Consider the following 25,766-nt stretch of genomic DNA (forward strand, 5'->3'; position numbering starts at 1 on the left):
ATTAGTGAGACTAAATTGAGGGCCAGGAATGTCAGCTTGAAACCCACCAAGACATGGACTGAGAAAATATAAGTTTGAATATCTAAATAAATGCAAGGAGAAGGAAAACAACTTATAACCCCAAAGAAAAAGGCTGTAGCAAAGTTTTAAAATAACAATTTTAGTCCATTTATTTTGCTAATTTTAAATGATGCATATATAAGCATTACCTGTGGTGCAAGCCTGCATTTAGACTCCACAACATGATAGAACAGGGAGACGGTGAGGTCTGCAGATCTGAAGATCAGAGTTGAGAGTGCGTTGCTGGAAAAGCACAGCAAGTCAAGCAGCATCCGAGGAGCAGGAAAATCGATGTGTCGGGCTGGAGCCCTTTCATCAGGAAGGGAGAGGGCTTGGGGAGTACAATGAGAGAAGGTCTCACTGAGATCTTTGTAGAGAGAGTAGGAGAACTTCTTCATGGGAGACATCCTTGGAAGAGGCTTCGCAGGAGGGCATTGCTGATGCATTCCCGATGAAGGGCTCTGGCCCGAAGCGTCTATTTTCCTGCTCCTCGGATGCTGCCTGACCGGCTGTGCTTTTCCAGCAACACACTCTCAACTCTGATCTCCAACATCTGCAGACCTCACTGTCTCCTAGTTGATTTCAACCTTACTGTGAAGCCTCTTCCAGGATATCTACGTTAAAGAAGTTCTCCTCCCCTCTCTACAAAGATCTCACTGTACTCCCCAAGTCCTCTCCTGATGAAGGGCTCCAGCCCGAAATGTCGATTTTCCTGCTCCTCAGATGCTGCCTGACCTGCTGTGCTTTTCCAGCAACACACTCTCAAACATGATAGAACACATAACAGTTGATTCTATGCATACAAGAAAAGGCCATCTTTGATCATGCAGCAAAACCAACAAGTACCAGCTAGTACTCCAGCAGGATTCAAATGTCTATTGAACAGGATAAAATTTGGAGCTGTATAATATCGTTGCAACTCTGGAGTAGTGATAGAATTAGCATATTAGTTCTTTATAGGTCTTCCAAAATGCTAATGTAGGAGCTGTCTTACAGTTCGGATTATGTGACATTTGGCACTAATGTGACCCCTACTCAGAGGAAAAAAAAGACCGCTGTTCTATTAAAATGGACATTAGTCTTTCAAAACAAGTGATAAAAGCATAGGAAATAGCAACAGAAGTAGGCCCTTTGACCCACCATTCGAAAATATAATGACCAAACTTTACTGCCTGACCTCCCTAACTGTTAACTCCCTTGTCTATATATATGTATTATAAATATATATAATATATACTTTCTTCTTCCAAAGTTATTGCCATTGTTGATGTACCAATATGTCGGTATTTCATTCTCTTTTCTCAAAATCAGATTTCCCAGTCCTCTGAGTAGGTTACCAAAGATTTTCTGTACCTATTAATTAGTAAGAGACATTACAAGAATTGTGGGATCTAGGGAGATTCCGATTTAGGATACGTTCGAGACACCACCCACGCCCTCCATCTACTCCAAGACTTCAGTTTCCCTGGCCCCCAATGCCTCATCTTCACAATGGATATCCAATCCCTCTATACTTCCATCCGCCATAACCAGAGCCTCCAAGCCCTCTGTTTCTTCCTCTCCCAACATCCCTTCCACTGACACTCTCATTCGTTTGGCTGAACTGGTCCTCACCCTTAACAATTTCTCCTTTAAATCCTCCCACTTCCTCCAGACCAAAGAGGTAACCATGGGCACCCATATGAGCCCCAGCTATTCCTGTTTCTTTGTCAGCTATGTAGAACAGTCCATCTTCCGTAGTTACACCAGCACCATTCCCCACCTCTTCCTCCGCTACATTGATGACTGCATCGGCACCACCTTGTGCTCCCGCAAGGAGGTTGAGCAGTTCATCACCTTCACCAACACATTCCACCCGACCTTAAATTCACCTGGACCAACTCTGACACCTCCATCCCCTTCCTGGACCGCTCCATCTCCATTAATGATGACCGACTTGACACTGACATTTTTTACAAACCCACTGACTCCCACAGCTACCTGGATTACATCTCTTCCCACCCTACCTCCTGCAAAAAGACCGCAATTTCCCTTCCCACGTGGTTGAAGATGCCCTCCAATGCATCTCATCCACATCCCGCACCTCTGCCCTCAAACCCCACCCCTCTAACCGTTACAAGGACAGAACCCCCCGGTGCTCACCTTCCACCCTACTAACCTTCACATAAACCGCATCATCCACCGACATTTCCGTTGCCTCCAAACGAACCCCACCACCAGAGATATATTTCCCTCCCCACCCCTTTCCGCTTTCCGCAAAGACCGCTCCCTCCATGACTACCTGGTCAGGTCCATGCCCCCTAACAGCCCACCGTCCCGTCCTGGAACCTTCCCCTGCCACCGCAGGATTTGCAAAACCTGTGTCCATATCTCCATCCAAGGCCCCAAAGGAGCCTTCCACATCCATCAAAGTTTCACCTGCACATCCACCAATGTCATTTATTGTATCCGTTGCTCCCGATGCAGTCTCCTCTACATTGGGGAGACTGGACGCCGCCTCTCAGAGCGCTTTAGGGAACATCTCCGGGACACCCGCACCAATCAATCCCACCGCTCCATGGCACAATATTTTAACTCCCTCTCCCACTCTGCAGAGGACATACAGGTCCTGGGCTTCTTCCACCGCCACTCCCTCACCACCCGACGCCTGGAGGAAGAATGCCTCATCTTCCGCCTCCGAACCCTTCAACCCCAGGGGATCAATGTGGACTTCACCAGTTTTTTCATTTCCCCTCCCCCCAGTTCCAAACTTTCAGCTCAGCACCATCCTCATGACCTGTCCTACCTGCCAATCTCCCTTCCCACCTGTCCGCTCCACCCTCCTCTCTGACCTATCACTTCCATCCCCACCCCGATTCACCTATTGTACTCTTCTCCCCAGCCCCACCCCCCCGCCCTCCATTTATCTCTCCACCCTGGAAGCTCTCTGCCTCCATTCCTGATGAAGGGCTTTTGCCCGAAAAATGGATTTTCCTGCTCCTCGGATGCTGCCTGACCTGCTGTGCTTTTCCAGCATCACTCTAATCTAGACTCTGGTTTCCAGAATCTGCAGTCCTCACTTTTGCCTAGATTCACATTTGGATTTTGTGATGACCTTGTTGCTCAAAGAACTCCTATTATGTATTCCTTTCACTCAATCCTTCAACTTAAACCCGTCAATCAGGATTTTGTCCCATGCACATCTGAATGGCAATAAAAGTCATGTCAGATATGTTAAAGATAAAGATTTCTGAAAAAGACTCATCAGATTTGAAATGTTACCTCTGTTTTTCTCACTACAGATGTTGTCAGACCTCCTGAGTTACTCCAGCATTTTCTGTTTGTTTCAGATTTAGAATCTGCAGTGTTTTGTTTTTATTAAAGATATTCTTTTTGAATATTGCAAACCATTCTAATCTTTTAAATTTCTCCTGGGCTTCATCTCTCCATGTATTCAATAAGATTCCTGAAGGTGATTGGGCAGGTAGGTTAGCCTATCAGCGGAAACAAAGTGTTTTCCTTTATTAGCTGAAAAATGGATTATAAATGTAGATACATTATGTTAGAACTAATAAAACATTAGGTATACACTTTAATGTATCTTCAAGAATGTTCACCAAAAACTGAGAAGTGAATTTAGTCTGGATAGTTCATTTTTCGCTGATGCAGATATGATGGGTTGAATGACCTCTTTTATTTTCTGTGTACTAGATCTGTGTGACTGGTTTTGCACATTAGCATTGGTCGAGAAATTGTATTTGTCACTTAAACTGCCACATTGAAGCAAGTGATATGGACAGATGTCTATTTGGACAGCTGTCTATCAGTCAAGTGTCAGCACTTAATGTGTTTTGTAATTGAACACATCCTGAGAGCATTTGCCCTCTGAATGTTTCACTCGTTTGCAATACACACCTTCTTTGTAGATGTATTTTGTGAGAAAAAAAATCCAAGATGCTTCTTTGAAAACTTTTCAGCCTGCTAATTTGCATCAATCACGTTTTTTTAGCTTAAACCATTGACTATGAATCATAAATGCTAATTATTATTATCAGTTTCTTTGTTGGCATTTGAGACAACCTGCAGCTCCTTTTTGACGAGAGTTTTGATCAGACAAAATGGTTAAAGGAGCTATACGTTGAGAATTTATTTTAACAATTGTGTTAAACTGTTTTGTAGAAACAATGAATGTATATCATTTTCAGATAGCTTTTATTTATTATGTTGAAATCTGGCATCTCATGTTTGACAAAAGTCATTTTTGGCAAATAGGATTTTATTAATAAATTGTAAAATGATATTTTTAAGTTCAAGTTTTAACTGTAAGAAGTAAACTGTAGAACAAAATAAAATTAATAAAACAATATTGGAAGGTGATGGTTTAATGGTAATGTCATTGGACTAGTAATCCAGAACCCCAGGTTAATGTCCTGAGAACATGAGTCCAAATTCCACCATGGTAGATGGTAAAATTTGAATTAAAATTTTAAAAATTTGCACTAAAAAGTCAGCCTAATGGTGACCTTGTAACCATTGTCAATTGTTATAAACACCAATCTAGGTCACTAATGTTCTTCAGTGAGGGAAATCTGTCCTGACCTAGTCAGGCCTACATGTGACTCCACAACCACAATAATGAGATTGATTCTTAACTGCCTCTGGACAATTAGGGATGGGTAATAAATGCTGGCTTAGCCAATGATGCCCACACCCCATGAATGAATAAAAGAAAAGTGCAGCAAATTTTGAAAAAAAAACTGTAGTGAACAGTTGTGAAAATAGATTTAGATGTGGTAGTATAGCATTTGGTTATATCAACATAAGAACAGAAACGGAACATAGAAACAGGAGTAGACCTTTCAGCCTATTTAGCTTTCTCTGCCCTTCAACACAATCATGGCTGATGAAACACTTTAATGTTTTTCACTGACTGCATCTCCATAACCTTGTGCACCATTGGTAATTAGAAATGTATTAATCTCTACCTTAAATAAACTCAAATGTTGTGCTTCCGATGCCTTATGTAGTCGAGACTTCCAAAAGTTCACAAGATTCTGAGTAAAATAATTTCTCTTCATTTCTCAAACCTAAGTAGCATCCCCCTTAACTTTAAATTGCATTTCTCAATTCCCCAACCGGGGGAACATCTTAATCTGCATTTACCCTATCTATCCCTTAATGTTTTTTGTAAGTTTCAATGAGATCACCTCTGATTCTTTGGCACTATAGAAAGTGTAATATATTCAACCTTTTAGGCCTGTTTCACTATTCAGTATTTCAGCTCTCTCACCTACCTTGCCCCTTCATATTTTCAAGATTTCATTAAACCATCATTTTGAGAGGGTGAACAAACCTTACTTTCACTAACTGTTTTGTGAGTAAAGTGCTGCTTGTTCCATGTGCAAATGGCTAAGTTCTAATTTTCTTATTGTTCTGCCTTGTCCATATTACTCCAGCAGAAGAAATAACTTCTCTGTACTGACTCAATCGTTTCCTTTTTAATTATTGTAAAGCCTTCAGTTACACCATTCCTTAATCTTCTGATCTCAAGGGAATGCAGATCAAGTTAACACGCTTGTCCACACAATTTAACCTTTAAACCTGGTTTTGCTTTCAAGGAGTGTTGAATTTCGTTCCGAAACCAGTGTATTGTTTCTGTGTTTTGGGTACCCAGAACTGAATGTTGTAGGTAAGGTTTGATCACAACACCCTGCAACTGAATTATAATTTTCACCCCTTTATATTCCAAGGAGTGAAAACCTGAACATTGTTGAACCTGCTGCTTCATCATGCTCACCTCCTTTAAAGATTATTTTTGCAGCCTACCTCTTCAATAAAACTTTGGTTTGCATCATCTGACCTCCTCTCCAATTGTTTGGCATCCATTTTAGATTAGATTAGATTGCAGAAACAGTCCCTTCGGCCCAACAAGTCCACACCGACCCTTTGAAGAGTAACCCACCCAGATCCATTCACCTACTCCCTACTAATGCATCTATCACTATGGGCAATTTAGCATGGCCAATTCACCTGACCCACATATCTTTGGACTGTGGGAGGAAACCAGAGCGCCCGGAGGAAACCCACGCAGACACAGGGAGAATGTGCAAATTCCACAGTTGCCCAAGGCTGGAATCGAACCCGGGTCCCACCGCTGTGAGGCAGTATGCTAACCACTGAGCCACTGTGCTGCCTCCCACTGAAATTTGTCCAGTAGCATCTCTGTGAAGCACTTTGGGATTTATTTCTAAGTAGTAGTTGCTTTATAAATGCAAGCTGGTTTACGACATGAGGAATAAAAGAGATTTGATTTTGCTTGTTTCCTGGCAGATGAAAAGGAAGAAGGCATTCTGGGAAGCATTCTTCTGCCTAGTTTTAAGATAGCTCCAGTTAGCCCAGAGGATCATATAAACCGCAAATATGCATTCAAGGTCAGTGTTTGTATAACGTAACGTGGTCTTTCTGTATTTTGTTTTCTTGAGCTTAAAGTTGGGGTGACCTACATATTTCAGTAGCAAATACCCAACTCATTTTTCAAGAGTGAACAATGCTTTTTTAAACATACCCTTTACAATAACATTTTTTAAATATTGCATTTTTAAATACTATATGTTATATAGTAAACAGAAAAGATGTATTTTATCCTGTTCTATTGTTAATGTGTCATGCAATGGACAAATACTGAACATGAATTTTAAAATCTCATCTTGTTAATTTTTTATATTTTAACATAGTCCCAGATTCAATTCTTAGTGTGTCTGTACATGGGAAAAGTAATAACACTGCAACTTTGTTACTAAGATAAATTGTTAAATTCTATCCTTTGATAATTCAGTTTAACTATGAACCAACTGATGTCACCAAAATCATTACTGTGATTATCAATATCATTGTGATATATATTAATATGTATATATCTTTATTTTCAACCTGCCTTGTACTTTTGAGCAACTGATGAACTTTGGATGTTTCACAGCTGTTGGGAATTCACTTAAAATAGCCCAGTAAGTATGAGCAGCATTTAAAAATGTTCTAATTAAATTGCTCAGAGCTGTTACTGCACACTTCTGAATTAGGTGGAGCTTGATCCCATGACTCCTGCCTCAAAGATTGGGGCACAACCACTGTGCAACAAGAGCATTAGTGTTCAACATTTAGATTACAGGTACGTAGGTTTTGCACCTGGCTTGAATTGTTGGAGTGCAAAGTATGTTCATTGACACATGTCTTACAAGATGCTGGCAGATGGGACGAGATTGGGTTGGGATATCTGGTCGACGTGGACGGGTTGGACCGAAGGGTCTGTTTCCATGCTGTACATCTCTATGACTCTATGAACAAAACTATCATAATCCAATATCTATTGTTAAAGAAACAATTAAGCGACCAATAGAAAAGCCCAATTAGTAGTCAATATTATAATTCCGCTCTGTCCCAACTATATTTTTGTTCACACCAAACTAGAGTTTTATTTTCTCTTAAAGATTCCCTACTGTGTGAAACAGGCTCTTCGGCCCAACAAGTCCACACCCACCCAGTCCCATTTCCCTCTGGCTAATGCACCTAACACTGTGGGCAATTTGTATGGCCAATTCACCTGACCTGCACATCTTTGGACTTGTGGGAGGAAACCCACGCAGACACGGGGAGAATGTGCAAACTCCACACAGACAGTCACCCAAGGCTGGAATCGAACCTGAGACCCTGCTGCTGTGAGGCAGCAGTGCTAACCACTGAGCCACCGTGCCGCCCTACATATATAGTCAATTGCCCTTCTCTGATTGTAAATGAACACTTGGGCTTTGAAGGGAACAGGCATGTTGCAACAACTAGCCATTTTAGTGAAAGGATTCAAACTAGGATTTGCAGGGGCTACATACTGTACACTCTTCTGTGATAGGCAGAAAAGCACCAAGCCAGCAGATCATTATTCTTCAGATTAAATATTCAACTCAAGTTATTCTGGAGAATTGGTAAGCCACAAAAGAAATTAAAAATTTGGATATAACTACTTGGGAAACAATGGAGATTTAGCCAACCTGTAAGAATTTAGAAATTATCTTTTTCTGATGAAGGCAAAGGAATTGTGGTGACCACTTGATTTCTCAGACCTCCTGATCTGAATGTTCCTGAGATGAATATCTTCCCTTTCACCATAGAATTCTTACATTGCCCAAGATGTAGTCAGAATTGCTAATGGTGAAAACTTGCTGAGTATTTCCTGAATCTTAAGGGTGATAAACCATCAAGTACAATTAGGTAGGTAAAAACAATAACTGCAGATGCTGGAAACCAGATTCTGGATTAGTGGTGCTGGAAGAGCACAGCAGTTCAGGCAGCATCCAAGGAGCTTCGAAATCATCCTTGGATGCTGCCTGAACTGCTGTGCTCTTCCAGCATCAAGTACAATTAGACAATTAAAGAACATGAGCATTGAGTCATTTGATGGATGAATTTCATACCCCCTCCAGGTGTATCTATTCATTGTCATTGTACCTCGAACTTTGTGTCCAGGAAGGCAAAGCAAGTTTCACCTGAATGCAAGTTGTACTCAAAAAGTAGAAAAAATGTTTGTAAGTTAAATAAGCAACTTCTCATATTAAAAAAGAAAGAACTTATTTCTGGTGTGTTAACCTGTTTCTAACGTCCCAATTCTACTAAATAAAAGCAAAATACCATGGATGTTGGAAATCTGAAATAAAATACTGGAGAAACTCGGCAAGTCGTAGCATCTGTAGAGAGGAGAACATGAATTAACGTTTCGAGTTCAGTGTGATTTTTTTCAAGCCAATTTGACAATACACTGTTTAATTTTATTTTAAATTTGTATACTAGAAAAACTTTGACAAAAGAGGCATCCTATGGTAAGCATTCCAGAACACGGCCATCTAAAATAAGGCAAAAAAAACCCGAGTATATTCATAGCAATTGGTGTGAAAAGCATTAAAAGGCTTTGAGTAATAGAGAAAAGTGGAAAATGTGATGGAAAAAAGACTGCACATAAATCAGGCAAAGATAGAAACTAAAGAAGTATAATATGCTATAAGCATGCAGTGGAATAAGGTATACAAACTGACAGGAAAGTGTGAAGAATTTGGGACAATTTCTTTGAAATCTAACCTATTGAAAATTATTTTAACATAGTATCGGATTATTATTTCTATTGTGTAGCTTGACTTAATGTAATAATTATAGTAATTGTGCTGCAATATGTTCAATAGAGTTGGAAATTTATGATTTCTACTTGCATTTGTTTCAAGTAGTGGTGATTTGTCTTATCTATATATTGATTTGCTCTTCTTTTTTTAACAGGAGCCATTTAACTTAGTAATCACTATAATTTCTGGTCAGGCTTCTCATCCAAATATGCGGACCTATTATTTCTATACTGAAACAGCCAAGGAAATGGAATCCTGGATGAAGGCTATGATAGAAGCTGCCCTTGTTCAAACAGAACCCGTGAAAAGGTATTTTTGATTTTGAAATTTTCCCTGACCATTCCCCTCCCCCTTCAACAAACAAATTATTCAACCAATTATGAATTAAATGGCATATTTCCAAAACCAGACAAGATCCTAACCTCTGAAAATGGTTTAAATTTTAATTGAATTATAGATTTTGCATTTAGGCATTGTTAAAATCTTAAATGATTATTATAATCTCCTGAAAGGACAAAATCAATCAAGTCTTCATGTAATGGAGGAGGGTTAGGAAAAGAAGAACATAATTTTGAGATAGCTGCTCTTTGTGTATATTATCCTGATTCACTAACATAACACTGATGAAAACTTGGATTCCCTTAACCACCAATCCAAGGACATGGTGATAGTTATATAATCAATCATACAGTCACAGATCAACAAATGCATTGCCATTGATACAGATCTTTCACTCTTTGTGAGTAAGTGTTATACAAAAAATTTAAAGTAATTTGATTTCTAATTAAAATGAGTTCTAGTGATAAAATATAGTGATCAGAAGGCCATACCTTTTGAGTATGTTACAAGTTGAAACAGTAGAATAATTTATAGCAATAATTGAAAAAACAGTTTTAATATCTCATACCATTTCTGAACCTTGTTGCTTTTGAAGTCCGAGACAATTGTGATATGATTTGAAAATATATTTTAAATTTAAAAATGAAAGAGATAAATGAAAATTTGGATGAGCAAAATAATTGAGAGTCAAATTATTACTGAGTATAAAAGTTCAGTAGCTTGAAATATGTGCTTATAATTCTGGCAGAATCTTTTATACATGGAATATTGCTTATTTTTCTACTTCTGCGAAACCTTATTAGTTTCAGTCTTTTTCCAGTAAATTCTACGCATATTTATAGTTTGTTGTGACTGACACATTGTCCCATAACTAACAACATGGGTAATTACAGAATCTAAAGCCAAGTAAACTATCGAGGGCAGGACACAAGCTATGGGATGGCTAATATGTCAATTAGTGTAGTCTTTCATTGCAGTAGCATCAGCCAACTTTGAAAGCAATCTCTCCTGTTCTCTCCCTTCAGTATTCAACAAACTACGACATGGCTCTAATATGTAATTAATTCATCACTAATTTATAAATATGTGTTTAGAATAATAAGGAATGGATGTGTGCCATTGGAAGCTTATTTTCATTGAAATTCAAAAATGTATATTTTGTAATTTAATTCCATTTCCCAGACCTAAAGAATTGTTAAATACTAAACAAGCAACGGAAAAAACTGAGGATGCTGAAAATTAGAAACGAAAACAGAAATGCTGGGAAAAGCTCAGCAGGCCTAGCAGCATCTGTGGAGGGAAAACAGATTTAATGTTTCAGCTCCAATGACCCTTCCTCAGACCTGATAGAAGCTGGGAAAATATTTGGTATTTATGCAGAATATGGGTTTGGGAGTTGTGGGAGGGGGGAAGGAATAAACGATAAGTGGAGATAGAACCCAAAGAAAAAGAAAAACAATTGGGCAGAGAAATGAGTGGGTAAAGGTCAGCCTTGGCGAATGAATAGCTGCTAAAGGGAACTATTAGTCACTGACAATGGGTTGTTTGTGGTAGCAGCCCATTTGATCACAAGGCCTGGTGTGTGGAGATTGGGTTATGACATGGGAGAAGATGCTCAAACTGTAAAATTGTTGAACTCGTTATTGAGCCCAGAAGGTTACAGAGTTCACAAGCGGAAAATGGGATGCTGTTCTTCCAGCTTGTGTTGAGCTTCGCTGGAGCACTGCAGTAGAGATATTGGCCAGTAAGGTGCTGTGCAGGAGTTGGATCAGATCTGGCTGAGGGCCCTACGGCCATCACAAGCACTTCGGCCCTCACTCCCCCTTTTGCCTCCCAAAGCAGCGATACAGTTCCCCTTGTCCTTACCAACTATCCCACCAGCATCCACATCCTCAGGATCATAAGCCGCCATATCCGTTACCTTCAATGGAATGCCACCTCCAGACACATAATCCTGTCCCCTTCTTGTCAGCCTTCTGCATGGGCAATTCCCTCTGGGATGCTCTGGTCCACTGCTCCTTCACTTACAATAATCCCCAAGCCGAACAGCACCTTCCCCTGCACACACAAATGGTCTAATACCTGTCCGTTTACCTCCTTCCTTCTCAGTATCCAAGATTCCAGACACCTTCCAGATGAAGCAATCATGCCTACTGTATTTGCTGCTTACAGTATGGTCTCCTGTAGTTGGGTGACAGCTTTGCAGAACATCTACATTCTGTCTGCAAAAATGATCCTGATCTTCCAGTTGCCTGCTATTTCAACACATCACCATGTTTCCTCGCCAACACACCTCTCCAACACTCAGTGAAGCTCAACACAATCTGGAATAACAGCATCTCATTTTCCACTTGGGAAGTCTGAAACCTTCTGGGTTGAATATTGTGTTCAACAATTTTAAGGCTTGAGCATGTTTTCTTATGTCCCGACCTCAAACTCCACACATGAGGCCTTGTCATCACATGGGCTGCTGCTACACACAACCCATTGTCAACTGCTATTCACCCCCCATTAGCAGCTATTAATTCTCTCAAGCTGACCTTTACTCACTCCTCCTATCCACGGCTGCCTCCACCATAAAATCCAAGCCAGCCAACGACTGGAGGAAAGTCGCCTCATCATCTGCCTTGAGACCCTTCAACCACACGGCATCAATGTTGATTTCACCAGTTTCCTTATCTCTTCTCCCCCCACCTCATCCAACTCTCCAACTCAGCACTGTCCTCTTGAACTGTCCTACCTGTCCCACCTATCTGCTCCACCTCCCCTCAACCTATCACTATCACTCCCCACCTGCACATACCTTTTGCTTTCCAGCAACTTTCCCCCGCCCCCACATTCCTGATGACGGGCTTATACCGAAATGTCGACTCTTCTGCTCCTCGGATGCTGCCTGACCTGCTGTGCTTTTCTAGCGCCACACTTTTCGATCCCACTCCTTTCTCTGTCCAACTGTTTTTCTCTCTCTTTAGTGTCTATCTCCAACTATCACTTATTCCGTTTCCCTTTCCACACCCCATACTCTGCATAAATACCAACCTTTTCCTAGCTTCCATTAGTTCTGAAGCAGGGTCAGTGGACCTGAAACATTAACGTTGTTTTCTCTCCACAGATACTACCAGATCTGCTTTTTTTCTAGCAATCTCTGTTTGTGTTGCTAAAGAATTGTTACCTTTCTGCATGCATGCATGCCTTTTTAGGATTTGCTTTGGCTGCAGCAACATAAATGATTCCTTTTTTTTCTTTATCTTATAACCACTCACTATTGTATTTTCCTCAGTAATTTAATGGTTTAATGCCCTGAGGATATAATGCAGCTGAAATTCGTTCTAGTTGCAGTTTCAAGATGGTGTAAGTTCAGGTAAACAAGCAACATAACTAAATGTTCGCAGAAATTCTTGAAAAAATGTGCAGAATATTTCTAGCTCAAGGGCAGTTACTTGTGCAGTAAGCTAGTTGTAATTTCACTACTGCATTAATCATTTTTACTATAATGTTTAAATGGGGAAAGGCAGTTGCTGCTGAGGTCATGAAGGTGTTGTGCAGACAAAGTAAAGCAATAAAGTCTGACTTAGTTCAGATCAAAGGTTACAAAACAATGTTGCATGATATGGATGACAAACATGCTTTAACTCTCTCCCCCACAGGACTGAAAAGCTAACATCTGAAATTGTACCTCCTAAAGAGGTCAACCATGTTCCAAACCACAAAATGCTAGTCAAGCCTGAAAATCAGAACAACCAGAAAAATATGGATACCACTCTGGGTGTCCAACAAAAAGAAAATCTGAACATCACTCATACTGACAAATATCAGGTTGAGATAGAAGGACTGGACCAGCACAAACGTTTGACTAAAATCAATAGTATAAAATTGCAACCTGCAAAATCAGAGAGCGACAATGTCACGTCAAATACTAACAGCGTTCAATCTCAACAGTACAAATCTCTGCATGCAAGTGCATCCAATGAACAAAGTTCAATTTGTCCAGTCAGTACTCCTGTAGAAAATGTGGACACAGGAAGAGAAAGACTGGTTAGTTTAAATGAAAGTGGAAGGGGCATTCAACGGACTAATTCAATGGTGCAGTTGGAGCAGTGGGTGAGAACACAAAAAGGAAAGGGCCAAGAGGAAGAACCTAGAAGGTATGGAGACTTCTTTTAAACAGTTCCTTGTAATACATATAAGCATAATTCGAAACTTATTTTTAAGAGTACGTGGTAAGTAGATAGACAACTCTGCAACTCTTAGATTTTCCTCTTGTAAATGTACAATGATATTCATCAATTAAATTACATGTTTCTATTCTGTATTTGAAAAACTAGGATTTACATTGACTAAAAGCTTAATGGTTTAACATAGATGGGAGACATATCAATATCAACTTTAATCACAGTTCATGATACTAACTGTCACAACTGAGCAACAGTAATTGCAAGTGGAATGTGACAACATCCAATCTGGGTTTTTTGGAACTATGGTCACTAAGTGTCCTTTAAACATGATGTGATATAGAGAAACATTTGATTGTAAATCATGCTATGATGCTTCCCACAGGAAGCACGACTGACTGTGTGGAGTTTGCACATTCTCCCCGTGTCTGCGTGGGTTTCCTCCGGGTGCTCTGGTTTCCTCCCACATTCCAAAAATGTGCAGGTTAGGTGAATTGGCCAGGCTAAATTGCCCCTAGTGTTAGGTAAGGGGTAAATGTAGGGGTATGGGTGGGTTGCGCTTCGGCAGGTCGGTGTGGACTTGTTGGGCCGAAGGGCCTGTTTCCACACTGTAACGTAATATATAATATAGGAAGCTGGAAGATAATTTGCTGTTGACTGTCGATTTATAACTTTTATCAGCTAGTACAGGAATTAGTGTCTGAATGAATTTGTTTCACTGTTTGTACCAAAAATCATAGCAATGCTTCTGAGTGTTGCATATTCAATTTTCCTGCAATTTTCATCTGGATTCTCTACGACTTGAAAACTGCTTAGTTCACATGCCATACTTGAGTAAATTTCAAGTATTCTCGTTAATTGTTAGAAAAAAAGTTAGCTTGGGGTCATGTTGACCTTCATGCCCTTTAGGTTATTATGAAGTGTAGTGAGGAAGTAGCATGCATAAATGTTTGTCTGGTTATTTTTGTCTCTGTTTACTGAGATGTGGTAACATTCAAGTACTGTTTGAAAATGCTTGTGTGTGTTGTTTGTCCTTACTTTGCAAGTGCCATAATTTTCAAAATAGTATATCCATGCTCATTTTCAGGTGTCATTAGTCAAAATTCCTCCTCATCATGTATCATGCATTTAGACGCTTCCAATACTGCAGTCGAGAGTGTGGTGCTGGAAAAGCACAGCAGGTCAGGCAGCATCCAAGGAGCAGGAGAGTCCACGTTTCGGGTAAAAGCTTGTCCAGCACCACACTCTCGATTCTGATCTCTAGCATCTTCAGTCCTCACTTTCTCCTAGTTTCCAATACTGCAGTCAAAGTGACTCTTTATTGACAGAAGTTTTGAATAAAGCCAAAGATTCCACCATGATCCTATTTCACTGAGCAACTGGTTCCTGTGGACTTGCAAAATTTGAGGTAGTGAAGTGGACAGAATGAGTTGACAGCATTTATTGATCAATCAAATGTAGTATCTAGCATGCATATGCGAGGTATTTGTCACTCTGTGTGAGTAAGTTTGGAACTGGAGCAAATTTGTTTCTTTCCAGAAGCAAAGATCTTCTAATTTAACCAGAGGCATTGACAGGCCATTTGTAAGTGATGGATATCAGCTGCAAATAACAGCAGATGTGCCACAAGTTGAACAAGTGCCTCTACTTTGGAACACGTGTATTTATACTCTCATGCAATATGAAGCAAAACAAAGAATTTAAAAGAGATTCCATTGAAATGTAACATTTCTAATACATATGCATATAATTCATAATTGTTTGGAATAGAAATGAACTACAAAAATACACATTTTCAGATTTATTTTTAGGGAAAGCTGTATTTGGAAATCTATAGCATTTTGAAAATTTGATGAATGTATACAGGTTGCAAATCCCTCTGATGGTTCTATTGGAACAATATTTGAACTTTGCTCCCAGTTTTTCTTTACAGATTTGTAGGCAACTGATCTATCTTAAATAGTTTCTGTACGTAGGCATTGAAATAGATCAGGGGAGTTTTTATATGTTCTTAGAAAATTGTAATGCTTAAGATATAATTCATTTGGTTTAGGATTAGAGGAAATAATTTTCACAACAGAAATGGTCACTGGAGGATAGAAATAGTAAAGGATCCTGGTGCCAAGAGACACACATTAAACTTAGAACAAAGAGACAAACTTAACATCAGTAAATGTATGTGTCCTGTGGACAATTAAGGTTGGTAGTTGCATTATTCAGTTTAGTTTACTTTTTATCTGATGAAAGAATTTCATGTGAGGTTTCATGTGATGGTATTTGTAGCATTAAATTGATGGGGCAGACTTTGCTGTAAATGTGTAAATCATTGAGCCATGTAGCATTTTTTTAAGACATCATCCTGTTTGAACATGTAATGACCCACCTTTGAGGAATGTGATCTTCTTGCCCAAAGGTAGCGACACCAAGACTAGGCCACAAGATCCTTACACCACTTTGTTGTTAACTTCATGAAAGTGACATCCTGTTCTCATGCCGTCTTAATTTTCATAAAGTTGTACATTAATGTACAATGCAAATAATGTCTCTTAAAATCACAACAGAAATCCAAGTCCAAAAATCAACAACTTAAGTACTTGTTCGTTGGTGTATTTTTAAATAAATGACTGTATTAAGTTCCCTGACCCAGACCTGAACTCTTAAGAGATTTTAAGAATATCAAACCTTTTATTTTACTTTTATGTTTGTTTTCTTTCTCAATCTAATCAAGGATAAGCTATTTATGTAGAGCCTTTAATTGAATGATGTGTCCCACGGGTCTACACCATAGCATTATAAAGAAATTCTCCAGACACAGAATGGTGTTAGACCAGGTGGCTAAAAGCTTTTTCAAATGTGTAGATTTCAAGTGTCCTAGAAGAAGGAAAGTTGTAGTGATTCATGAGGAAATTCCAGAGCTTGGACAGTTGAAGGCAAAATCACCACTGGCAAAGCATTTAAAATCAGGGATGCTCAAAAGGCATACATTTGATTAGAGTACGTAAATTGAAGGGTTGTGAGGTTGAAGGAGATTACAAATTGGAAGAGTCAAGGATATGGAGGGATGTGAAAACAAGATGAACATTTCAAAATCAGGGCATTATTTGAATAATGTAGATCAGTGATCACAGGGATAATAGGTGAGCAGAATTTGGTTTGCGTAAGAACGTGGACAGCAGTTTGGATGACCTCAAATTTATGGAAGGTATAATGTGAAGCTATAGGAAGTGTATCAGAATAATTAATTCTGTTTGTAGAACATTAGAATGAGTGTTGTAGTAGCAGATTATTTGAGGCAAGGGCAGATGAGCAACGTGGGTGTGGAAATATGCTGTGGAGATGCCGGTTATTGGACTGGGGTGGACAAAGTTAAAAATCATACAACTCCAAGTTATAGACCAAACCTGACACCTCCACATCATGGCTACCATCAACACCACCAACTGCTGGTTCAAAGTGGAGAGGATCGCCAAACCTGTTGGACTATAACCTGGTGTTGTGTGATTTTTAACAAGATGGAAATAGGCAATCTGTGTTATGGAGTAGATATATAGTTGAAAGCTCATCTTGGGATCAGGTATAATATCATTCACCAGGGAGACGAGAGAGATAAAATTTAATGAAGAGCTTACGAATCTTCATTTTAGCAACACTGAAGGAGTTGAAAAAGGCAGCAGTGAAATCGAGCTTGGTATTGTCAGTGCACATGTGAAAATGAATTCTGAGTTTTCAGAGAGTGTCACTGATTGGCAGCATGTCAATGAGAGGTAGGAGGGAACCAAAAGTAAATCCTTGATTACCAGAGGTGATGATGTGGAAATGGAAAGTGAAGCATTGTTAGGTTATGCCCTTGATATAATTAGCAAAGAATTGAAGCCAGAAGACTACAGCCCCCACCCAATTGGACAACAGTGGAGAGGTGCACAAGGAGGAGAAGAATGCAGTCACCTATTTCAAAAAGCTCCCGAATAGTTAAAAAGGATGAGATAGATAGTTTACTCATACAGCAGAGAAACAGACCCTTTGGTCCAACCACTCCATGATGAACATAATCCAAAACTAAACTAGTCCTACCTGCCTGCTTCTGGCCTGTATCCCTCCAAACCTTTCCTATTCATGTACCTGTTCAAATATCTTCTAAAAGAAGTAATTTTACAGTCGGTTCTGCTATAATGTGCGTTTCTTCAACATGAATTGACTATAATGCGACTGAAGAATTTAGACCATTATTTGTAGAACATGAACTTCCCTACCTGTATTGGCTGTAATGCAATTATGGTCCCATCATTTTCAATGGTGCTGCTATTACACGATTTTCTTATAACATGGAATCACATGGGGATGGAGTTATCACGTTATAAGAAAATCGTGTGCCCTCTTCCGCACGTCGACCACTCTCTGTGTAAAATAATTGCCCCTCATGTCTTTTTAAAATCTCCCTCCTTTCACCTTAAAAATGTGCCTGTACTCTTGAAATTCCCCCACCCCAGGGAAAAGACAATTACCATTAATTCGATCTATACCTCCCATTATTTTATAAACATCTATCAGGTTGCCATCAACTTCCTACACTCCAGTGAAAGATGTCCCAGCCTGTCCAGCCTTTCTTTATAACTCAAACCTTCCATACGTAGCAACATCCTGGTAAACTGTTCTGAATCCTCTCCGGCTTATATCCTTCCTATAACAAGTCATAGTATTCCGGAAGCGACCTCACCATATCCTGTACAACCTCAAAATGACTTCTCAACTCCTATACTTGAAAGGACCAGGCAATGAAGGCAAGTGTGCCAAACACCTTTTTAACCACCCCGTCTACATGTGACACAAAATTCAAAGAATTATGTACCTGCACCCCTAGGTCCCCTGTTCTACAACACTGCCCAAGGGCTACCATTAATTCAAGTAAATCCCACCCTAGGAAGTCATCTTACCACCCTTTTTATTCCTTTTCTGTGCCTGATTTAACATTAACACACAAATTCACTCTCCTCATCAGACATTTCTGTGCATTTTTCCTAATTCTCAGTGCATTATTTAAACCAAAATAATTCTCATTGGTCACTACCATGCCAGGTACCGTCATTGCATCATTATCAATTTGCACTATTCCAGCAAATTTATGGGCAGAAAAACATTAAACCCAATTATGCTTAAGTCTAACTAATGGGGCATATCATGAGGTGGCAAGCTCAGCAAAATCTGATCCAAAGAATTTCACAGGAATACTTGGCAGAACTTTTTATTTAATACCATGCCTTCATGCGTAATGTTTGTCATTTGCCACTAAATCTTACAGACCAGGTAAGATCTATTTTTGCTTGGCTGAATAAGTTAATCTCACTGCAGCAATTTGCTGTCTATGGATTACTATTAGAAAGTGTATCTGTCAAACTAGGTTGAAGGCAGGCTCAGCTGTGATCCCCTGGTTTGAAAGGTCTGTCAGTACCCACTGTCTGGGCTCACATGTACAAAATGTCACTTGATAATGATGCTGGAGGCAGCTGGCATTATATCTGTATCCTCTCATATGTCACTGCTGTCCGGGCTAAATGGGAACTGGAAGAAAAAAGCAATTTATTAACTACCATGGTTTCTTTTATTAGGTAGAATTACTGTCACAAAAGGTAAATCAGCACAGCGGTTCTTTTACTGGCCTAGTTAGTAATACAGAGGCCTAGATTATTGATCTATAGGCATGAGTTCAAATCCCACCAAGCAGCTGGGAAATTTAACAATCAAATGAATCTGATTAAAACTGTTGCCATTAGCAGAATGGTTGAGAATCACAGAATACTGGTGAGTAGAAAAAGAACCAGTATCAGCACACAAAAAATCTTTCTTGCACAGCGAGAGATCAGGATATGGATTACACTACCTCAGAATGAAGAGGTGACTGATTTAATTGTGGTTTTGAAGAGGATATTGGATAAATACCTGAAGATCAAAAAATTTACAGGATTATGGGCAATGGCACAACTCTTTTGAAGAGTTGACATAGTATTGCAGGGTCAAAGAGCCTCCTTTACTGTAGCCATTCTAACATACAATTATTAGTATTGGTGGCCTTGAAGCTAGGGAATTATCTTGTGTGACATTCTCTATTTTTGAAGGTGGGTTACTCATGGAGCATCTTCCCTGATTATGGTTGTTTAACTCTCCTGCATTATTTATGAATGGAAGTACTAGGATTGCAGAGCTTTGAGTGTCTAAAGCCAGAAGTGCTGAATTTGTGATCTATCTCATTTTCTCCTGAGGTTTCTAGCATTACAGACTGATTCCCTCCATGTGATAGGAGTGGCTAAAGGAACTAAATATTGCAAAGGCAATGGGATCTGATAACATTCTAGTAATAGTACTGAAAAATTGTGCTCCTGAGTTTGCTGTAACCCCTAGCCAAACTGTTCCACTATAGCAACATCACTAAATCTATTTAGCAAATTAGAAAATTGCCCAGATGTGTTTTATCTACAAAAACAGGACAAATGCAACCAAACTAATTGCTACCCCATCAGCCTAACTCTGTCATCAGTATAACAATGGAAGGGTTTGTCAATAGTGCAGTCAGCTTGCTCAGCAATAACCTGCTCAGTTCGGGTTCTGTCAGGGCCATTCAGCTCTTGCCCTCAATAAAACCTTAGTCCAAAGATGGACAACAGAGCTGAATTCCAAAGGTAAAATGAGAGTTATCACCAAGGCAGCATTTGATGAAGAATGGCCTCAAGAAACCCAAGCAAATCTGAAGTCAGAGAATCAGTAGAAAGCCCATGCCTACTTGGAGGTATCCCGAGCACAACAAAGATTGTTGTACTTTGTTAGCCAATGATCTCAGCCCTGGGACATCACAGCAAGAATTCCTCAGGGTAACACCCTAGGTCCAGCCAACTTTAGCTGCATTATTGATGAGCTTCCTTCCATCATAAGGTCAGAAATCAAGATGTTACTGATTATTGCACAATGATCAGTACTTGTCATAAATCTTCAGATATGGGGGCGGTGTGCATCAAGACATGTCAACATCCAGAAATGAGCTGATAGTTGACAGATAACATTCATGCCACATAAGTACCAGGCAAAAACTATCTCCAAGAAACTCCCCATGACATTCAATGGCATTACCATCACTTAAAATTACTATTTTGGTGATTACCGTGGATCAGTAACTGAACTGGACCAGTTAAATGCTATGACTATAAGAACAGATCAGAGGATAGAAATTCTGAGGCAAATGGATTTGCCTCCTGATATCTAAAGCCTGACCTTATCTGCAAGACATAGGTCAGGAATACTTTCCATTTAACTGCTCCAATAATGCTCATGAAGCTCAGTGGCACAACCCAACAACTTAAACATTCATTCTGTGCTCCAATGTCCAGTGGCATCAATGTGACTATCACAACATGTCAAGGATCCTGCAACAGCACCTTCCAAACTCACGACCTCAACACCTAGAAAGATCAGAGCTTCAGATGCATGCAAAAAACACCAACAACAAGGTTCTTTCTCAGCCATGAGCTATCCTGATTTGGAGTTATATTGTTGCTTCTGCACTGTTATTCAATCAATATCCTAGAGCTCCCTTTGTAGTAGCACATAGATGTGCCTACAACTCCACCCAGTCGCAGCTGTCAGTGGCAATTAGGTGAGGACTATAAGTGCTGCTGTAACCAATAACACCCACATCCCATGACCAAATTTTAAAAAGTTGAATAAGGGATAAATTTGATGCATTCACTGAATGAAATACTCTGTTTCTGATCAACATTCTAAATATAGGCATTTTGTTTCTTAATGTATATAATATTTACTATTAGTTCATACATTTGATATTTGTTAGTTTGTACATCCTTAATTCTTCATTTAGCATTGTGGCACATCATGCCCTTTGCCTGACTAAACTCCAGGAGCTTCAAATAAACAAAACCACTATAGAACAGAAAGCGCATGTAATTGTTAATTGAACATAGTAGCACCACTGTGTAATTGAGCTACCTGTTGCAGCACAGTCCAAGTACTAAACAAATAGCCTATAATGGCCACTTCTTCCTCTGGACAGTCATAGTTTGCTTGTTATATTTGTTCTGTTACTGTGATCTGCTGTGCATGTGAAAGTTATAATGTACCTGTTGCTTGGATGATTTGGGCTCCATTGTTAGATGTCACCTAAAGGGAATATATCAGGGCATGTGCCATGATCCATTAAGAATAGGTGAAGACAAAGCAATAGAAGGAAACATGGAGAAATTCTCAGCTTGACTATTATCTAAAGTCTCTTGTAGATTTCAGTTTCATTTGTGAGAGAGTGACAAGTGACCTCCACAGGGTACCTGTTTTAAAATCAGACCTGGGTGCTGAAAGACCATGTTTTACGTGTTGCTCTCTCCAGACGTTGGAAGCATGCTGCAGTCTTGAAAACTACTTTTAATGTAGTTCATTTAAAATCTTTGACATGTTGCAAGTCACAGATCCAGCATGAAAGTGGCTTTCCCATTTAATGGTTGCACAGATGATGGATCATTTCTGTGACGCTATATCGCAGATTGACAAAGAAAGAACTTGCCCTCTGCAATCAACCATGATTCGTAAAATTATCCTTAAGTTAGGGTGTTATTTTCAAACATCACTTAGATTACAAAACTAATGTTTATCTAAGCCAAAAAAAAGTTGCTTGAATTTTTGATTGCTATTTTCAACTATCATCAACATTTTGTTGCAGTATGTTTCCCAAAGTATGTGCTCCCAACTTAATTTTCATTTTGAATATGTTGGCCTTAATTCAATGAGAAACATTTTCCATTACAGCAGCTTTTCTGGTTGTGATATTTGGTACACATGTAAGTTGAATTGTAATGCTTTTCCATGTGTCAGCTTGTACTTCAGTAAAAAATGAAATGTTTATGAATCACTTATGGGTGCACTGAAGATGCATTTTGTTCCAGGTAGAAGCAAAGTCAGAGTAAAATTGTTGTTTATGACCTTATCTGTCCTAATGCTGTTGTACAGATTTGTTCTTGAGATTGGTGTGCTGCATTAGCCCACCAGGTACTGAAATACATATAGTAAGAATTGAAAGAGCTCAGCAGGTCAGACCTATTGTGTTGAGAGGAAAAGAGGTAATTTTTTGGGGCCGATTATATTTTATCAGAACTGTTGTTGATTTATTTTTGAGCTTAGATTTCTTTCTTCTTTCCATTCTCTTTTCCCAAAGTATTACCTCTGATAATCCACAATTTCCTAATTAACTCTACTCTGTTCATTTTCTATTTCACAAGTGATGCTGTGTCAAATTCAAAACATGAAGAAATTGAGGAAAGAAAACTTTGTGATGGAATTGAAAGATTTATGTTTCAAAATCAATGTGTCAACTTTTCTAAGAAATGTTCTGTTAATTTACAGCATCGCCTGTTATCAAACATTACCAAGGAACCTGCCAAGCTATCGGACTCAGGTCATGCCATGTTACAGAACATTGCCCCATCACAGTCGTACAAGACCTGACAGCATCTGTTCAGTGTCACCTTCTGCATACGATAGGGTCCTTCGACCACCGTCATTAGAAGAAAAACGGAAATCGATGCGGGATGATACCATGTGGCAACTATATGAATGGCAACAGCGTCAGGTCTACCATAAGCATGGGACACTAAGCAGGCATGGTACTTTAAGTACTCCTGTCACCATGATGAATATTGTTGAACAGTCACGCTCTATTCCTCCATCACCTTCTCACGGTTCACTGGCCCCCTACCAGGTATACTCCCCCCTCAGGTCCTACAACATTGAATCAAGATCAGAAGTATTGTCACCTGTTTTAAGAGGAGACATGACCACTGATTCCATGAAATCTCGGCGACACAGGACACCTGTCAACAGGGTAAAAACACCTTCCTTGGTTTTGCCATTCAACCTGAGTCTCTATTCTTAAAAGCTAGATTCAGCTAATTTACAAGGCTTAATGCTTGTGGATTTTTAAAGTACAATAGTATATTTTTATACCAGAATAGTGGTGTTACAATATTCTGTTATCTTTTGTGCCAAGTGAAAAATCTGCTATGGAAATCAAAACTTATCTGGCTGTTGATTTTTATTGGGGAGATGGTGACACCCATTTTAAAGTGGGAGTGATATTTTCTAATCTATTAGAATCATTAATGAATCATTAAAATATAAAATCACAGTGAATCATTAAAATATAGTACTATAGCAAATGATTCATGATTCTTCAACAATCACATGTCCTGTCCTTGCTAGGCTCTGAGGAATCTTCATCCAACATATTGAAGTGAGAATTTTTTGTCCCACTTTATTCAACAGATAGAAATCATTTGTAGAATAACTTTGGTGATGTTTTGGGGACTGGTCTTCTGCTGGAATACAGTGAACTCCCAAAGATTATCAATGAAAAAAAGGAGGATGGGAGAAACATCACTGATGTAGAATTGTTTTCATTTCTTCTTAGTTTATCTATCCACCAGACAGAAGATCGATGCCTGCTAATGTACCTGTACAAACTATTACACCTGAGAGCTTGCAAGGCAAAACGGTGAGTCATTTGAGTTTGATACATTTTTGAAATTTGTTCATCTGAAGAAAATTTTCATGAAATTGATCATTTAGGCCTGCCTTCTGTTTTAGCAGATTTAATTCTGTGAATGAATTAACCCACCAGCATTTATAAATGTTGTCAAGAACCTAATAAGGGAAATGGGGAAAACTTCAGCAATATTATGGTTTGTTTAGAGGTGCAAATTTTGTTCTGACTAAGTATTAAAGCTGCCATAATTGGTCATATCTAACCTCTAGGTCTGTCTGTGTTCATTAACACATTGCAGCTTCAAATCTTTTATCTAAAATCTTGTATCTGTAATAAGGCTCCCAAGCTGTGGGTTGAGATCCCTAATAGTGTCATCTAGATGGTTTTCAGATCATGAGCTCCCCCCTCTTCGAAGGCAGTAATGGTGACTGCAGACAAGAAGTTTTGGCAGAGCAGCCCTGAACTTACTGAATGCTTGTCTTCAAACAAAGGGACAAATAGTGAGTCCAAAGCATGCTGTAACCTCTCCAGTTGTGATTGCCAAGTGGGCTTGGGATACTTATATGCCAATGTGTACGAGCAGAAAGAAGCAAGTGGTGTACTCACTGAGTACAGGAAATCTGGGAGTCATAGAGATGTACAGCATGGATCTAGAGGAAATAAAAGTCATAACAAAAAGGGAGGCTATGCAGCTAACCAGAAAAGTGAGTGGCTGCTTTAAACTTACGTGTGTTTCTGCTTCAGTCTGCCTGTTGTACAGCAAAGGCTGGTTATAATATAAACTGTATTATTCCAAGTAGCTATTGATATTTAAAAAGAATGTAGATAAATATCTAATGACTGTCGAAAGGAATGAGAATGAAGTGTCCCAAGACAGTGGAGTCAAGGGATTTGTGGTTTCTGTAGCTGATGGTTCCTCTGTTCTTTTTTAGTATATCAGCATTGCACCATTTCTATTGTCACAGGTCCTATTCCTGTTTGTTCCAATCTTGTGTTTGAAATCTTTGCCATATTTAAATATTTTAAATAACTATTGTGGTTCTGTTCGCCGAGCTGGGAATTTGTGTTGCAGACGTTTCGTCCCCTGTCTCGGTAAGATCCTCAGTGCTTGAGAACCTTCTGTGAAGCGCTTCTGTGATGTTTCCTCCGGCATTTATAAATGCCGGAGGAAACATCACAGAAGCGCTTCACAGGAGGCTCCCAAGCACTGAGGATGTCACCTAGACAGGGGACGAAACGTCTGCAACACAAATTCCCAGCTCGGTGAACAGAACCACAACAACGAGCACCGAGCTACAAATCTTCTCACAAACTTTGAATTTTAAATAACTCATTAAAGAACGTTAAATGATTCTCGTTGTTGGTTTTAAACTGATCAAGAGTAAAATGCTCAGAGCACCAGAATAACTATTGTCCTTCATCTGAATTCCACCTCTAGCCTCCCTTTAATTTCCTTCAGACCCAGTTATCTCCTCTGGGGGATGTGGGGCAGTGGGGAGATAGTGAGTTTATGATGGTGTGGTGTAA

At 39.4% G+C, this 25,766-nt stretch overlaps 1 protein-coding gene across 16 annotated transcripts in view; it reads left to right on the top strand.

The window, feature by feature from the left end:
- The window catches only part of plekha5 (pleckstrin homology domain containing A5), a 360,346-nt gene that overhangs the window by 269,715 nt on the left and 64,865 nt on the right, over nucleotides 1–25,766 (top strand). For all 16 annotated transcript variants that reach the window (XM_087999672.1, XM_043713467.2, XM_043713466.2 and 13 more), the window contains 5 exons: nucleotides 6,370–6,470; nucleotides 9,391–9,506; nucleotides 13,184–13,681; nucleotides 23,102–23,579; nucleotides 24,165–24,248. In XM_087999672.1, the coding sequence (XP_087855798.1) occupies nucleotides 6,370–6,470; nucleotides 9,391–9,506; nucleotides 13,184–13,681; nucleotides 23,102–23,579; nucleotides 24,165–24,248 (1,277 nt within the window). The remainder of the gene's footprint in view (nucleotides 1–6,369; nucleotides 6,471–9,390; nucleotides 9,507–13,183; nucleotides 13,682–23,101; nucleotides 23,580–24,164; nucleotides 24,249–25,766) is intronic.

Source organism: Chiloscyllium plagiosum, unplaced genomic scaffold (assembly GCF_037043375.1).
Source record: "Chiloscyllium plagiosum isolate Xiang-an unplaced genomic scaffold, Cpla_swu_hap1 HiC_scaffold_23, whole genome shotgun sequence".
Taxonomy (NCBI): Eukaryota; Metazoa; Chordata; class Chondrichthyes; order Orectolobiformes; family Hemiscylliidae; genus Chiloscyllium; species Chiloscyllium plagiosum.